Source organism: Sinocyclocheilus rhinocerous, unplaced genomic scaffold (assembly GCF_001515625.1).
Source record: "Sinocyclocheilus rhinocerous isolate Xijiao unplaced genomic scaffold, SAMN03320098_v1.1 scaffold3862, whole genome shotgun sequence".
NCBI lineage: Eukaryota > Metazoa > Chordata > Actinopteri > Cypriniformes > Cyprinidae > Sinocyclocheilus > Sinocyclocheilus rhinocerous.
Genome location: NW_015652266.1, coordinates 217049 through 234087, shown reverse-complemented (window position 1 = coordinate 234087; position 17039 = coordinate 217049). Strand labels below are relative to the sequence as shown.

At 38.2% G+C, this 17039-nt stretch overlaps 1 protein-coding gene across 1 annotated transcript in view; it reads right to left on the bottom strand.

The window, feature by feature from the left end:
• Positions 1 to 544: 544 nt before the first annotated feature.
• Positions 545 to 17039, bottom strand: part of LOC107714241 (regulator of G-protein signaling 12-like) — a 40575-nt gene continuing 24080 nt past the window's right edge. Inside the window, exons 4-17 of the mRNA XM_016520049.1 lie at positions 15678 to 15699; positions 11367 to 11536; positions 10869 to 10961; positions 10454 to 10597; positions 8761 to 8940; positions 7894 to 8044; positions 7566 to 7660; positions 6711 to 6905; positions 6355 to 6428; positions 6034 to 6160; positions 5527 to 5623; positions 3343 to 3410; positions 2595 to 2691; positions 545 to 2313 (exon numbers count right to left, since the gene is read on the bottom strand). Of these exons, the coding sequence (XP_016375535.1) occupies positions 1736 to 2313; positions 2595 to 2691; positions 3343 to 3410; positions 5527 to 5623; positions 6034 to 6160; positions 6355 to 6428; positions 6711 to 6905; positions 7566 to 7660; positions 7894 to 8044; positions 8761 to 8940; positions 10454 to 10597; positions 10869 to 10961; positions 11367 to 11536; positions 15678 to 15699 (2091 nt within the window). The 3' untranslated portion in view covers positions 545 to 1735. The remainder of the gene's footprint in view (positions 2314 to 2594; positions 2692 to 3342; positions 3411 to 5526; positions 5624 to 6033; positions 6161 to 6354; positions 6429 to 6710; positions 6906 to 7565; positions 7661 to 7893; positions 8045 to 8760; positions 8941 to 10453; positions 10598 to 10868; positions 10962 to 11366; positions 11537 to 15677; positions 15700 to 17039) is intronic.

Below are 17039 nucleotides of genomic sequence, written 5' to 3'. Positions count from 1 at the left end.
AGTTCTCCAAGTTCTTGAGGTGCAATTTAATTTAACAACACCATAACATGCCAGAAAGCATTATGCAATAATTCCACAATACAGTCTTGTTCCTCAAAGTGCATATGTGGCATTGTGATGACCCTAAGGCCAGAAACATGCTCTTACAAGTACGCAAACAATGCATGGCCAACATGAGTACAGTAAATGAACAGTTACCTTTTAATTTTTTTTTTGCATTAAACATGTTTATGATCAAACTGGCCCAGTAAGATTTAAACGGTTGCTTCACCATAACAGTAGTTGACCTGAAAGAGAAAACTGACTGTAGAAGCAGACAACTAACACCTTTTATAGCACCCATAGTGGTAAGACTGAGAATGCACTTGTGCTTCATTTTGAATTGTGCTTTGACACATTTTGGAGTACAACAATGCTTGAACTCAAACTTCCATAGTTGGAAGCATGTGTGTTTACGTACTTAAGAGTATGTTTCAGGCCTAAGAAATAGTAGAAATTGAGAACAGGTACTGGAAAGAGATCGGAACAAGACACAAACATAAGAGGAAGGGAGAAATCTCACCCCTAACATTTATTTAACTCTATTTACAGGTTTGCAGAAATCAGTCTGAGTAGAGATATTGGTTGTCTACAAAAAGGACTGCTACAGAAAACTGAAAATGATTTCAGTGTCAGAAGGAATTGAATGGAGAACAATTCAACAATGTCGGCAACTCATAGCAATAAATCACACAGATGTAACAGAAACTATGTACACATTTAGTATTTTATCATTCAAGAAGATATACTGAAGTTTCATCTAGGATAAATTAATCCTTTTTTAGGATTATATTACACAATTACATAAGTAACATATGATACCGTAGCTTAAAAAACATGGAAGTGATGTCATGGTGATAAACAGGAAGTGATCTGCCTAGCTACACATTGTTGAATTGCATTTTCGTACAAATACGATGGAAAAAAAAAAAAAAAAAGCTCTGAGGTCTCAATATAAGATTGAAATATAGAAATGTGAGGTCATGAGGAGTTACTGAAGACTCTTTGTCAATGTTTAGGTTTCATGGACAGGTTCATGGAAGGCACGCTACTGGTAACCATTGAGAGGTAAGGTGAGGCCTCTGTCGTACTAAAACTGATTGTGCTTGTTTATGTTTTAGTTGTGTATTCACATCATTTGAACAACTTTTTTGAACAGATAAATATATTCATGCATAAACGAGGGTGTTTGTCACCTCAAACACTCCACGTCTGGTATGTAGTTTATATTTAATGTTGAAGAACTATCACATGTTTAGTTCAGTCAGTTGTGGCTCCTGTTAAGGCCATCATGTGATCAGCCAGAGGGCAGATTTATGCAGAAAACCAGGAAGATCGATTCAGTTCATTACTAACCTCAAATCAGTCCGACTGGCTACAATAATTCTATTGTTTCTCTCAGTGGAATAAAAGCTGTGAAAGTCAATGATTGTCAAGATTGTGTGTGGCTAGTTGTTTTAAAATACTTTCAGGGGAAAATAAACTGTCAAATGCATTGTAGGTAGAAGTCTCTTTTTCGATTCTTCATTAAAGTGCTTAAAGGGTGTCAAATGTACATGGGAAGGATGTGGTTTTGCCAAGGTTTGGCATAGGGCTTACGATGAGGAACACAGCAAATCCACAGCACTCAGAAATCACACACATCTTCAGGAGGGACCAGAGAGAGGTGAGGATAACACATGCGAGCGTAGTTTGTTCACACAGGAGAGGTACCTGATCGAGCCCAGCTGTCCTGGAAAGTGTCCTCCCTCAGGAGGTGCAGTCGGTCTGGAGAGGGAGGGAGAGGCATAGGGGACTGGTGAAGGAGAGAGCTGTTAGGGCTTGTGATGTCGCCTTCGGCGACAAATGTCAGGTCCGTGCTGCTCTCCTCTTCCTCCAGTGCCTGGATCCCTCCGTCGCTCCTCCAGTCTGTGATCCCGGACGAGCCCCCTTTTTGCGAGTGTGGGATTGGGGATAGTGAGGAACTAAACGGTGGTGGATTTCGGCCTGCTGCGTTTCTGAGAGCACTATTGGGAGGCATCAGGGCACGTCTAGGCGCTGTGCCTTCCACCGCTGAATCTAAGCTCTGCGATTGGTGGCTGGCACTGAGTGCGGAGCCGTTCTCCTTGGATCGGGGCCGGTTCTTGTGGGAGACAGGGGTGGAGCTGAGGTTGTTGCTGTCTGCTTCCGTGTCGAGGCGCAGGAAGTCCGGAAGGACAAGGTTGGATTTGTTCAGCAAACCCCGCTGGTCGTCAGCTCTGTTGCTCTGTGCTTTGGATAAGAGCTCGAAGAATTCTGGTTGAAAAACAAACAAAATTTTAAACTGTTTTATTTGTTGGAAAGTAAAAAGCACATCTGACATGTTACAGAGAGCGTAAGATAGAAAGCATTCTCGCAAGACATCAGCAAAAGATTTACTGCGGCTGCAAAGTGTGCTTGTGTTAGCATTAGCTACATCAGCCAGTGTTGCTACAGAGATTGGTTAGCATAAGATGTAGCCAAGAACAACTTCACCGCCTAACTAGGTGAAAGAAAGAGAGATTATTCAAGAAAGTGAAAGGGGAATAGTTTTTTACCTTCAGCTTCATCTATATTAAGCTTTTTCTGTTTTCGCTTTTCCACCTGGGCCCTGGTTTTCACAGCCGAAGCCTTTCCTGCCGCTTTGTCCTCCCCCTGGGTAGCGACAATAAGAATGGGGCACATTAAGGGTGCGTGGATGAGAACCGCCTTTTCTACAAGGCTTTCTCTGGGGCGCAGGGCTAAAACTACTGGGGCCTCATAGGGGCACTGGGTGGGCCTCTAGTCACTATCACTAAAGCTAGTGTACATACTCGCTCTACTTGTGCAAGCATACTAAAGTCAATCTCCATTCAGCACAGCATGTCACTGCAGAAAAACCACCACCAGCACAGCATGCCACCACAAGACCCAACATCAATAAACATCCACGCTCCACTTTCTTGTTTTTCCACATCTCTCAACATATCACACAGCTACCAGCAACTATTAAGATGAAAGAGTCTGTACAAGGGAAGAACCCTTGAACCAAGGAACTCTTGGCGGACAGAGTCTGCTATCCCCTCACAACATTGTGGTGTGTTGAAGGAAATTAAGTGGTAAAGAGGTGGGTTGCTGTGATCCGAGAAGTGGGGTTAGATCATCCACAGGCCCAGATATGCAGAGATTCAGAGACAGCCTTCAGACTGGAGAAAAGAATAGGGAAGCCAGCCATGCACAGACTCCCCACACACAGGCCAAAAAACACAAAGAAAGAAAGAGAGAGAAGGAGATGAAAATGTATGATCTTGGAGATCGAGGTCTTACTGTGGCAGACTGGCTTCGCGTAGACAGAGGTGGACCGTGACTTTTAGATGAGACCAGCTTTTGTTTGTCTGTTTAGAGAGGGAGAAAGTTAACTTATTCTGTTCAAGCTTAAGAGCAAGCAACTATGTTTAAGACATACATAACATGTTTTACTTTCATAATGCAAAGTGCATGAGTACAATTACTTTAATGTGTTGACACATACTAAAGCATATGAACTTGACTATAATTTTTACTGTAGTCTGTGATTCCATATTACATTTAAAGTCAATAAATTTTAAATGTACGCAACTGCACCTTCATCGTTAAAAAATGTGTAATTACAAATATATGTAAATAAGAGAAATTACATTCAAGTATATTTTAGTTTACCAAAAATGCTCATCAGTATATTCGGCAGCACACTTTTAACCAAATTAAAAAAAAAACAATAGAAGTAATTATAAAATTTAAATTAAACAATACCGTATTGGCCCGAATATAAGGAGAGAAATTTAGTCTCTCATTTGCACGTTTCTCAGACCATTAATCCACTGTAATCTCTCATTTCATTTAAGATGATTGTCATGCGCTCTTGAATACAGGGTGGTCTCTTAGCTCTGTCGTCATTCATGACAATGGCTGCACATCTGCGCTGAGCAAACATGAGTTACGAGCAGATTACAATCCCTATTCAAACCCTGCGTAATCTTGGGTAATCAGCATCAGCCTACTGTGCAGTCCACCCATGTACCATAAAGCATATCATTAAGGTTTAGGGTTTATGGCTCGGTGCTTGTTCAGAGGATGACCTATTGACAAACAGACAGATTGCATGGCAACTACATCACCTCAATGTCATTTCCTGTCCCTGTGCAGAAGGGGTTTACTGTCTCGCAGGTTTAGCAACAGCACACTTTTTTAAGGAAGGCAAACACCTCAAAAATAAAACGAATACATTTAAAAAATGAAAATGTATTTTCAATTATTAATTATCAAATTCATTTATCTTTATAATAATGGTCCTTAACATAGGCTTCATTTTTGTTCTTTTGTTCTTCTTCTTCTTCTTTTTTTTTTGAGATTTTAATGACAATTTCATCTGCATTTCACATGACTGTGATTCAAAAATAGACATTAAAATTAAATAAATAAAATGTAGTACCGTATTGGCCCGAATATAAGATGACCCTGATTATAAGACGACCCCCCCCTTTTTCCAGATGTACCTTTTTGAAAAAGGCTTTTTAAAAACCAAATCTTGTTTTTTCTCAGTAAAACACATTTTGTCTTCAGTTATTTTCATATTGCATATTTTTCCTATTTTAATTTTTGTGTTGAAAGTATGGTAAAAATTGGTAAAATGTACCAACAATCACATTTAAAAAATATACACTTTTTGATATACCATTAAAAAAACAAAACAGGTTGCCCATCTGAATTAGGACATTTAGGCTATCCATCTAATAGTAGCCTACCAAAATCTTATTAACAGTAGAAGTTAAATCTTACTGTAGTCTTCAAATCTGGGTACTGTCTTACGTTTTAAAATCGCAAAGGGAGTTTGGTGCCATCAGGCTAACGTGACAGTCACGACTCATGCAGCTGTAAGGTTTTTTTTTCTTTTGTTTTTACTGGCGATCTTTCCAACACGCATTACATTACGTATTTCATGGCACACTCGTTTTATGCGTATTTGGCGCCACCTATTGTTGTGGGTGTATTATTGACATGTCAAAGTCTAGACCCTTAATATAAGATGACCGCATTTTTTCAGATGTATTTCCAAGAAAAAAATATCGTCTTATATTCGGGTCAATACGGTAATATATTTTCATTTAATTGCAGTTAACAAGCAATTACATGTCTAAAACATTACATTTCGTTTGCACTTAAGTATATTATTTTAAAGTGTATTCTTTCTGTAATTAATACTGTAATGTAATTAATTATTTCTGTAATTAATACAGTAAGTACTCTTTTTAAAAGTATACTAAAGTGTATTTCTATTTTAAAAGGGACCTAACAGATACCTAATTTTTTATACAGTTATCAGGGGAATTACAGATCTAGATGATTATAAAATCCACATTTAGGAAATAAAATTGTTTGGCCTTCATGATATTGTTTCACAGTGGGTGAAATCAAAGAATCAGATTGGATTATGTGAATGATGTCTGTCCTGTATGTGTGTGTGCATCTTGCCTTTTCCTGGAACGTGGTCTCCTGCTTCCAGAACCACCCTCAGTCCATCTAGATTAGAAATAGGAAGCCCAAGATCCAGCGGCTCTTTCTCTCCACTCTACCCACACAAAAACAACATATCTAATTAATAGCCATTTCATAAAATCACAAAATGCATATATTTCACATTTTATGGTACAGTAGCCCATATTCCTCTATCTCCATAGAGCAATGTGCTACAAAACCAAACCAGCTAAACAAGCAAGATGATGGAAACATACTTTATACGCTACTGTGAAACCTGATAACCCAACATGATTCTTAACCCACAAACACATCGTCATCATGTTTTTTTGTGAGAATTTTTTTCATAAGAATATTGTGAGAATATTGTGCATAAAACATTTTCTAAGATACATGCCAATATATCCAATAAATGAGATACATCCAAGATACTATATTATCCACTTGTAAAACCTCTCTTTTCTAAAAAAAAAAAAAAATTAAATAAGCATATGTTTGACTCACTATCCTGGCCACCAGGTCTCCTAAGTTCAGGCCATATTTGGCCACCACCGGCCTCAGCACTTCTGTAACTGGCTTAGTGGGTTTTGCTTTCAGCCCAACAGAACGGTTTATGGGCACCAGATCCAGTCTATGAGGGGGAGATGAAGAAAGAGAGAGAAGTTAAGGAAAATAAACTTTACAAAATGATAATGAAAGACTTCAGTTAAGTTTAAAAAGTATAAAAGAAAAAGAGGCCTGATGAATACATAAAGACAGACAAAAATGATAGATGAAAAGACGAATGAATGGATAGACAGAGATAAAAAATAAACAGGTGTGTACCGGAATAGCGTACGTTTCTCCAGCCGCAGATCTCTGGAGCACAGTGTCATGCAGTCCTGGTCCAACACTAAAGGCTTTACACAAGGACAATACATGCTATTATAGTCCATTACAGCATTGCAGTATCAAATGATGCAGATGCGCACACACACACACACGTAAATGCAACACTCAGCACAAACACACACATACTGAAACCACCTTGTAACCTTTCAAAGTGGACAGGCCAAAATTAAAAGCAAAAGCAAAAGTGAAGGTACCTTAATTACTGGTTACTATTATAGTATAGTTTTACCACAAAACACAATTAACACCTTGCAATGGTGATCTGAACTGCACTATGATAGGCATGTTACCTTTTCTCCTCCTACTAAGAACAGATCCACAGCAGCCAGATTAATGCCGAGCTTCTCACACAAGCCTAAGAGCACCTCTCTGATGGAGATGCCAGGCCTGATGGGTACTGAGCAGCATGAACCATCCGGAAGGTTAATGTTACAGTGACGCACGGCACGCTCAGACAACGACATGGAGTTACGCAACACCTCACCCTGTCAGACAAAGGATTACAAAGGAATAAGCAATACAAACAAATTAAATGAACACAAAAATATTAAATTCAGCTATATTAAATTGGAGATAATGCTCATAATTATCTATGCGGGGAAGTCGTGGCCTAATGGTTAGAGAGTCGGACTCGTAACCCAAAGTTGCGGGTTCGAGTCTCATACCGGCAAGGATTGTAGGTGGGGGGAGTGAATGTACAGTGCTCTCTCCCACCTTCAATATCACGACTGAGGTGCCCTTGAGCAAGGCACCGAACCCCCAACTGCTCCCCGGGCACCGCAGCAAAAAAAATGGCTTCCACTGCTCCGGGTGTGTGTTCACGGTGTGTGTGTGTTCACTGCTGTGTGTGTGCACTTTGGATGGGTTAAATGCAGAGCACTAATTCCGAGTATGGGTCACCATACTTGGCCACATGTCACGTCACTTTCACTTTCACTTAATTGAAGGATATATTCTTAAAAACGAATAATTATTATAAAATAATTCTACTACATTAAAATAATAATAATAATATGACCATCATCAGCATCATTATTAATTGACTGGGTTGACTTAATACAATATATTACATTTGATAATTATGATAAAATCCTAATAATCCTAGACAGATTACCATCAACTTGAGTCAGACACATTCGACTCACCTCGTTTTTTCCAGAACCAGAGGTTGCAAGTTCCAAACTCGCACCAGACGACAAAGAGCCCTGTGATTCTCTCCGTCCGTTACTACCAGTAAAGCCTGTGGTGAAAGACAAATATCATTTGTAACCAACATACTGGAAAATGCAGGGAATTGGAGAAGCTGGAGGAAATATTCAAGGAGAGACAAGAAGCACAGAAACAAAAATGCCGACATGAAAAGTATCAAAAATTTATGAGCATCGTAAGTGCACAGTAAATATAAAGAAACTAAATGAAGCTAAACTGCAGAACAATAATCTAACAGAATCAGCACTGATGTCCCCCACTCACTGTAGTCTCCAAGGTCCTTCTTCTTAGATCCTTTTCCGAAACTTCTATTCCTGGACCAGGAGAAGAAAATGCTTTTCTTTTTATCGCTATCTTCATCTCTGCTGTCTTCATTTAGGGACCTTCCCGATTTACTCTTCTTGTCGTCCTGCACCTTTAAAAAATGTTCAATTATTCTCAAACACAAAGGCGTTACACTAAGATCTGAGGCAACAGACAATAAAAAAAATCCTTGGTGGCCAATGAACCACTGATATGCAGAATAAAAATGAGATGCTGAGGAATTTACGGAGTTAAATTAGATCTGACTGGAAGGCATGGTGGGGATGTTAACTGAGATGACTGTCTCTCTTCCTTTGAAAGCTTCTGTGATAACTATATTATCACTTGACTATGTAAACAAGAATATAATGCTGACCATAGCTTCAGTATCACACCTTAAATGCAATTGCATTTAAATACTTTTAGGTGTGAAGCCATTCCCACATACATAGGTCGCAAATTACTTTAAAGGACAGTAAAAAGTGAGACATTTTAGCCAAAAGATGGTAAAACTTCCAAATAACATCTATAAACATTATTACATTCTGCAATGCTGAACAGATCATATTTCAATAGTTACAAAGGTCATAAATTCATAATTGATAAATGTTCATACATAATCACATATCAATGTACATAAACTACTGAAGGTGTTACTAAACCTTCCACTGAGAGATAATTGGGGGTATCATCCTTTGATGTGCTTCACAAATTGTTTGATTTTGTGATTATGTTTCAAAGGAAGTCAATGTGTCAACTGTCAACTGACTGTCATCATTCTAATGAAGGGCGTAAGATATAAAGTAAACACAAATGTGTGTGTGTTACCTTTTTAGGTGTCGAGAGGTTAGAGCGGTCAGAGCTTGTGCTATGTTTGGACGTGGGACTACTGGGGACCTGGTAGGGGTCTGGAAGAGGACGCCCCTCCACCTCGGCAAGCATACATTCTTGATACAGGTAGGACTTTAGGAAGCGAGTGTAACTGTCAAACTTCATCAGGTTAAAGATCTATTGAGGGGAAAAAAGAAGAGTTGCACTGTAAAACCAGCTGCTTACAAGACACAAGACAAGGCACAAATCTCGATACTGGTCTAGCATATCCATATTTTTTATGTTTGTCAACTAGCATAGCTTTTCTAGTCTTGCTGGTAAAGCTGCTTAAGCAAACCAGTGGGGGCACCAGCATTTCATGCTGGGACCAGCATCCTTATGAACAACATATGCTGATGACCACCAATGTGGGTCTTATCAGCTGCGATAATATACACTTCCGTTCAAGTTGAAAGGAGGTCAGTCTTTTTTTTTTTTTTAAGAAATTAATACTTTTATTCAGCAAGGATGTATTAAATTAATCTAAAATGACAGTGAAAACATGTACAGTGTAACAAAATATTTCAGTTTCAAATAAATGCTGTTCTTTTAAACTTTTCATTCATTAAAAAAAGTTTTTTAACAAAAAAACTGCTTTCAACAAGTATTTCAGAAGGGTCATGTGACACTGAAGACTGGAATAATGGCTGCTGAAAATTCAGCTTTTTTTCAGCAAAATGGATAAATTACATTTTACAATAAAATAGAACGCAGTAATAATATTTCACAATATTACTGATTTTACTCTATTATTGATCAAATAAATGCAACCTTGTTCATCATAAGAGACTTATTTCAAAAACATTAAAATATCTTCCTGAACAAAATGCAAGCTTGATTAAAAACTGCACCGTTTTTATGGCACCAGATTCACAGTTTTTAAATGACAAATCCAGAAAAATAAAAAAATGAGGTGGAAAAAACCAAGGGCCTGGTTTGCGGGGGTTGTGCATTACACCACTGGACCACTACAGTTATCTGACATTGCAAAATGTGGCCAACAAAATGTTGATGTGAGTTTGTGATTTACAGAGATCTTGGATAAGGAGGTGACAGCCAGACAGGAGCCTCTAAATGCTGCTACGTGATTCTCCGCCTTAAAAGACACTTTATAAGAACACATTCTCTGCTGCTACGAGCACAAAGGTTGCCCGCAGGTTTCCTCACGGTTATCATGGGGTTGGAGTCTACAGGATGCTACATTTATGATCTTATGACATCACAGAGCTGAATTCAAAATACTTTATTATTTCACATCTTGCCTACAGTCCTCAAAGATGGTAACGCCTTACAGACATGCAGTGGAGAGTGCTGGGCAGTACACAGCTTTCTGGGATCAGGATCTGGGTTTTTTTTTTGTCATGTTGTCATGAGAAATACAATAACTGAAATTATTTGATTGTTCTATATTAACTGTTCTGGGAAAGGTGTTAAGTAGAACCACATAAAAAGACAGGTTAAGGCATGTAAGGGCAAGGATTTTCCAACATTTCAACATCTCTAGGATGGGCATGACACCGACGCAGCCTGAGGTGCTTTGGGAAATTTTTAGGCACTGTTAATTCTGTGCTAAAGCTTTTTATTCAGAAATACAGTGCTATACCCCCAAGGTTACAGTAAAGAATCAAAATTTGAACACTTCCTGTCTTACCTGTAGCTGCTGCTCTTTAAACATATCTGGTCTTGGAGCGTTGAGGATGTCGTCAGCCAACTGAGCCTGACTATCAATGTTGACGGGTGTGGTGGCCTTACTCGACAGGAAGCTGTTGTAGATCTCTCTGGCCCTCTGGGACAGCTGGGGGCCAAAAGTCACGACAAGTTTACAATCAAATGGCAAATGAAAAACATTGTTTATTTCATCCTGTCCATGTAAAGGGTGTATTTACTACACTAAATGGACTGCTATAGATGAAAAAAGATCTAATAAACAGCCTCCAAAAATTCACGGCATATGTTTTGTGATCAAGTACCCAAGTAAAATAAATAAATAAATAAATACATGAATAAATAAATTAAACTGAATTTACATTATTTAAATTCAACTGGTAAATATGTGGACTTTATACCTGTTTCTTGTCTGTTTCAGGAACATGACTGAAATATTCACATGCCTGCCAAAATAAAATATTCTCCTCACTGAACTCCTTCTTCAGAAACTCCTGCAGGATGAAGAGAAAAAGAAATAAATTAAAGATAATTGATTATACTGCAAAACATACCAAAATAAAGTCCTTTACACACTTGTTGTCTTTTACCTTTAAACTAGAAAATTAAACTTACTAACTACTCACTGGCTGAACTAAATTCTCTAAGCATTCTTTGCTTTTCAAAAAAAATCCTTTTCAAACACTTCCTGGTGGTTTTGTTTGAGACCTTGAATTCATCGAGTTCCTCATGCAAACTCACTGAGAAAGCCTTTACAACTTCTGATAAAAAAGTATCTGGGTTCACATTTTCAATTAAAATGCATAAAGCTTGACTCGTACTCTCAGCCAATATCGATCAAGTATTCTGTAACAGTGCGGCTGCTGAGCAAAAGGATGACTTGGACCGATCCAACGTACCGAGAAATATCGGACACCGACGGGATCCTGTAGCAGCCGCTCGAAGCAGACGGCCCATGATGCAACGCGCCGTTCAGTGTGGCGTCTATGGCATTGCACGCTAGGTAGGCTGGCATTGCTGTTCAGACTGTTATCACTGCCGCAGCCTTTCAGGTCCACACTGTTCAGCTCTATGCACAAACAATGAGATAATGTTACTATTATTCGCACCAAACACAGTGGCACAATTATTTTTGTTAAAAAAGAAATGTATAGTATGAAGCTTTTTCTTCATTCAATTTGACATATTACATATGACAGACTTATATGACAGACACAATAACCCTCCAAAAAATATTAACTCTTTCAAATCAGCAAATGCCCAAGGGGACCTGAATTATGCAATCCCGATTCCTGAATAAGGGCGAGGGTGCTCTAAACTAAAACCATATTCTTAAAATAGACCCGCATTTGCAAATGAACAACAAAAACATCAGAGCTAGAACAGCACACGTGACATACGACAAATTCAAGATGTTTCTCCACTTATCTAAATGCCTTCATCAGCCCTTAACCTGATTTCTTAAACCACCTGATACTTTTCTACTTTACTGCTGCTTCTGCTGTTAAATACTCTCTTTTTAGTTTCTGGGTGATTCTGATTGGTTGGTGAGTTCTTGTAATCAAATACTATTGATTAAAGTTACAAAGCATATTCTTCTTTAAAGGCACAGTTTACCCAAAAATAAAAATAGTCATTATTTACTCGCCCACCTGTTGTTCCAAACTCATATGCTGTTATTTTATCGGAGGAACATCAAACAGAAAAATCAAACAGTTCATAGCGAACAGGAGCTGTCAAGCTGCATAAAGGATAAAAATACCATAAAAGTGGTTCATATAACTATATTCCATGTTACTATGAACAGATTTACTTTTGTGTTCTGTGTGTTCTGGTACAACATAAGGGTGAGAAATAATGACTAAAGGTGAACTATTCCTTAAAGTAATCCTCAAAAATACTCAAATGAACAGAAGACAGTTTAACGGCAAAGGCTTTAGCGTAGCTGAATATAAAACGTACGCTAAAAAAAGCACTCAGAATAAATCCAATGGTTAAGGTTCAGTTAGACCACCTCTGAAAGAATCTCATCAGACCGTGGGTCACTATCAGCACAAGCTCTTACCTGGGTAAAGCTGGTACGAGCCTGTTTGATGCCACTTTACCAGGTATTTCATGCCAATTGGACGCCAGGCTTTGACATCCATCACCCCACATTACAAACACACACTACCACGGTGCAGAGGATGAACAGCTATCAAACTGTCCATAGAGCTAATGTACATGCTGACTGCAGACATCATAAGCATCTAGTAACTAACTAAACAAAACCGACACAGCGACGAGACTACATGCATGCATAGAGGTAAACAGATAGAGTGGCCTGTGCACAAAGCTCTGAACGGGTAGATGATAAATTATTGAAAGTAGAGAGGGGAGGGAAACTTAGACGGTAGAGGTAACAAAAACCTGCAATATTAATGTTGGACCAGCACAGCCACCCAGTAGCACCATAACCGAAGACAAACTGCACACATAAAACGATTTCATTTTGACTGTGTTGCATAATGTCCACCTGCCCTGTTATAATAGGGGTCAATTACAAATAAGAGTATCTACGATAAGAATGCATGCGTCCTAATAATTTTCAAACAAATGTTTAAAAAAAATTTTTTTAAGGTAAATATATTTTTGTACAAATATGATTAATTCATAAATATAAATTTATGTTATGTATTAATACATTATGTAATTGTATTAAATATGTAAAAAAATATATACATAAATATGTATTGGGGGAGTCACTCCACATGACATTTCACAACCTGAACTACCCTTGTCTTGTGATAAAAAGGTCAAATTATATGATAATTTAAGAGACTTACTGACCTTGACACACAGTCATGAGGGTCTGGATAGGTCCTATGATATCACTTCCAGTTTTATGTTTTTCTCTACATAATCGTTAGCTACACCACATGATTTTGATTTGGCAGACATTTTTTCTCTCAAATTTGCTCATGTTTTTTTCTCTCTCTAAGATTAAGATTATGACACTATTTGCCACTATAATACTACTTAACAAGGTTTTCTTTTCAAACATGTACTTTTTTTATTCATTGTGATGTCGATCTATCACCAACAGTTTTTATTTGCTCCCCAAAAATATCAAAATGAATTTCAATTCAGAAATTAAAAACATTCATCATAGAGGAGGTGCATTCAAGTGATTGTATTTATGAATTAAATGAATAGATCCTGACAGAAATAAATAAGCATCAGGTCATTGATCCCTAGATAAAGACATCCCGTACACTAAATAGTCTGACACAATGAGAGGTCCAGACTGTAAAACTCACACCAAGACATCTATAAGAACACAGCTCAAGTCTAAAGACAGCAGAATAATGAAGAAAATGAAAGGTTGCTGAGATTTGCACTTTGATCTCAAGATGGATGGGTGTTACTGACGTTACAAGTGGTCCTTATCTCACTCTCTCTGCTTTCACAGGCAGATTTACGACATCCTGCCATGCCGTTAATTGATCCTGGAGCAGTTTCTAGGGATAAAAAAACTGGCCCCGGCACCTGAACACTCATCCAGCCGGACTAAACTCAATTCAGATCCTCTCATGGTCGTTGTGTTTGAAGGGCAGCTTGATGAGGCCACAAACTATTGTGTGCCCATTCACAACACAAACATTAAAAACTATAGACCAATTATAGGTTTGTAAACATTCAGGATGCGCGCGCATCATGGTTGCAGAAAACCCGGGAGAGATAGCCTTTATGGCTAGAGAATTTCACGGATAGGGTACTACAAATTAGTTAATACTACTAATAATCCTTTGAGAGTTAGGTGACATGGGGAAGTTGTGGCCTAATGGTTAGAGAGTCGGACTCGTAACCCAAAGGTTGCGGGGTTTGAGTCTCGTACCGGCAGGGATTGTAGGTGGGGGGAGTGAATGTACAGTGCTCTCTCCCACCTTCAATACCACGACTGAGGTGCCCTTGAGCAAGGCACCGAACCCCCAACTGCTCCCCGGGCAGCGTTCACTGCTGTGTGTGTGCACTTAGGATGGGATAAATGCAGAGCACTAATTCCTAGTATGGGTTACCATACTTGGCCACATGTCACGTCACTTAACTTCACATGCAGTTGCAAATTAATGATAGTTAGTTTCACATGTAGTTGCAAAGTTACTTATAGGTAGTAGAACGTCTAAAGTGGACTATTGAAATAAAGTGTAACCATAAGTTCCTCACAGTTTTGCATGCATACATTTGTCCCTCTGTACCTTTTGTTATGCATAAGGCTGAAAGATCTATGGCTCCAACCGGCAACGTTAAGCAAACATTCACAGAATCCCTGACACATTCACACATGTTAATTGAGGCACTGAGGGGGGAGAGGGGAGGTAGTTAGGGCTTGTTCACTCCTAGTGCAGTTGGACCAGAGATTTAACTCGCTCTGGCCTGATGAATCAGACAACATATTACTTACTGTACAATCATTGGTGCTGTTCCTTGTGTATAGTTTTGTATAAAAAGAGGAAGTTGGGCTGAAGGTTTAAAGAGGCACGTAATGAAACACCAGAATTTGTTTGGTCACATTTTAACCTTATGCAACAGTAAATTTGTGATTTCAGAGGAAAACTGATCACAAATAATGTTGCAACTGAGCTCAAAAAGAACCAAATGAACTTAAATGACATTGTTTACTCCCACAAAATGTCCCAGAGACTTTAAAATGCTAGTCTGTATTCTTCTAACAAGCACTTATACAGCAAAAACTGCTGTATAAGAGCTGGATTTGGGGGGATGGATGGATGGCATTGGGAACAGAAAGCCAATCTTACCAAGAGATCAGGCAAATAAAAAAACAGCCAAATTGGTGTTTGCTTTCTCCTTAATTTGCGTAGAGCTCTCCATTTCAGATCTACATATATATACATTAACATTGAAAACACAGCATAGAAAACAACACCGAGCCTGATACCAGACATCAGAAACGAGACTGGAGTGAAAATGGAGCAGAATAGGAAAAGAACACAAAAAGGTGAAAGTAATGTACATACGAGAAATGTAGAAGTAATTAGATCCCAAAGAGATGGAGTACAAAAGAAGTGAAACTCAAGGATGAAAGTGTGACCAAAAAAAAAAAAAAAACATCTGGGTGGAACAAAAGTAAGACATAAAAACAGACATTTGAATAAGAGGATCAGATGCGGTTTCAGATTTTAATATCGAAAAATGTATTAATTACTCACCACCATCGGAGACAGCCGCAGACTGCAAGAGAACACAGAAAGACATGTGTGAGTGACTCTCTTCACCAACACAAACACACACTGAAGTCTGCAACATAGCAGGGTACTCTGGTGGCATGATACACACACCAGCTCTTCCGGTTTTACTGGTACAGTCTTTCACACACGCCTCCTAACTCACTCTAAAATAATGAGATGCATCAGGTACATTCCAGCAATCTTGATATCGCAGACTCCGCCCATTGTGACACATTAGTACCGCCCAGTTTTTGATTTGCCTGAGCATGTCATTTCATGGTTTAGTAAGAGATTAAGCAAGAGACTGAAACCTTTTTATCCCATATGACAAATAATGAGTCATAGAATTTGTACAAAATGGGAAAAAATTTCGATAGTGTTGACTGCATTACATTTTTATTTCAGTTTCATCAGTGATTTAATCAGAGTGATGACCCATTTATTGCGGGGTCAAATGATGCATGCTACAGTCATAACAGTGGCATTCAGGTGAGTGGATGTGTAAAGTGTTTGTATGGGATGGGTGCCAAATGAGTGACTTCCTTTAAATGTGGGCTCAAAGGTCAGCGAGTGATGAAATTCCCAGGGTATTTCAGCTTAAATAGTGTAGTTTTTCTACAAATAGCACATTTACGCAGAAAAAGACGGAGAACAAATACTTTAGATTTAAATTCTTTTTAGGATTGGGTCAGTAAGATTTTTATTTTTTAAGAAATTAATATTGCATTATAAGGATGCATTATTATTAATCAAAAGTGACAGTAAAGACATTTAGAATGTTTCAAAAGATTTCTTTTTTTTTTTTTTAAATGAGAGACTTTCTTCAAAAACAACCTCAAACTTTAGGAATCACAGATTCTCGCCTACGTCTTGGGATATATGACCCAAATAAGAATTTTCACCGTATACGGTCATCTGAACAAGTAAGTAACAAGTCTGCCACGTTTGTTCTGACCAACTGAGGAAAAAGCATTACAATAAATCGCGCTACCAATGGTGATTTAATCTAAAGATCGGTTAGCTCATATCACATCGATCAAACCGTGCAAATTATTATTATTGTTATACTTTATTCTCAAATTATTAATATTAACGACATCAGCATTGCGTGACTATGAGTATAGTGTGCGTGTAGATTTCAATTTCTGTACAGTCTAATCTCTAATTGTCATACCATTCGAATTTCATATTAAGAAATTATTTTAACCCATTTAGCAAATTATGCTCCCTTCGAACTGGTTGTCTTTAAAAAACAAATCTTGTGTAATCCCACGTATGCTATCTGTAATCAGAGGCACATTTAAAACTGGAATATAATTTAATTTCATTCACATGTGTTTCATA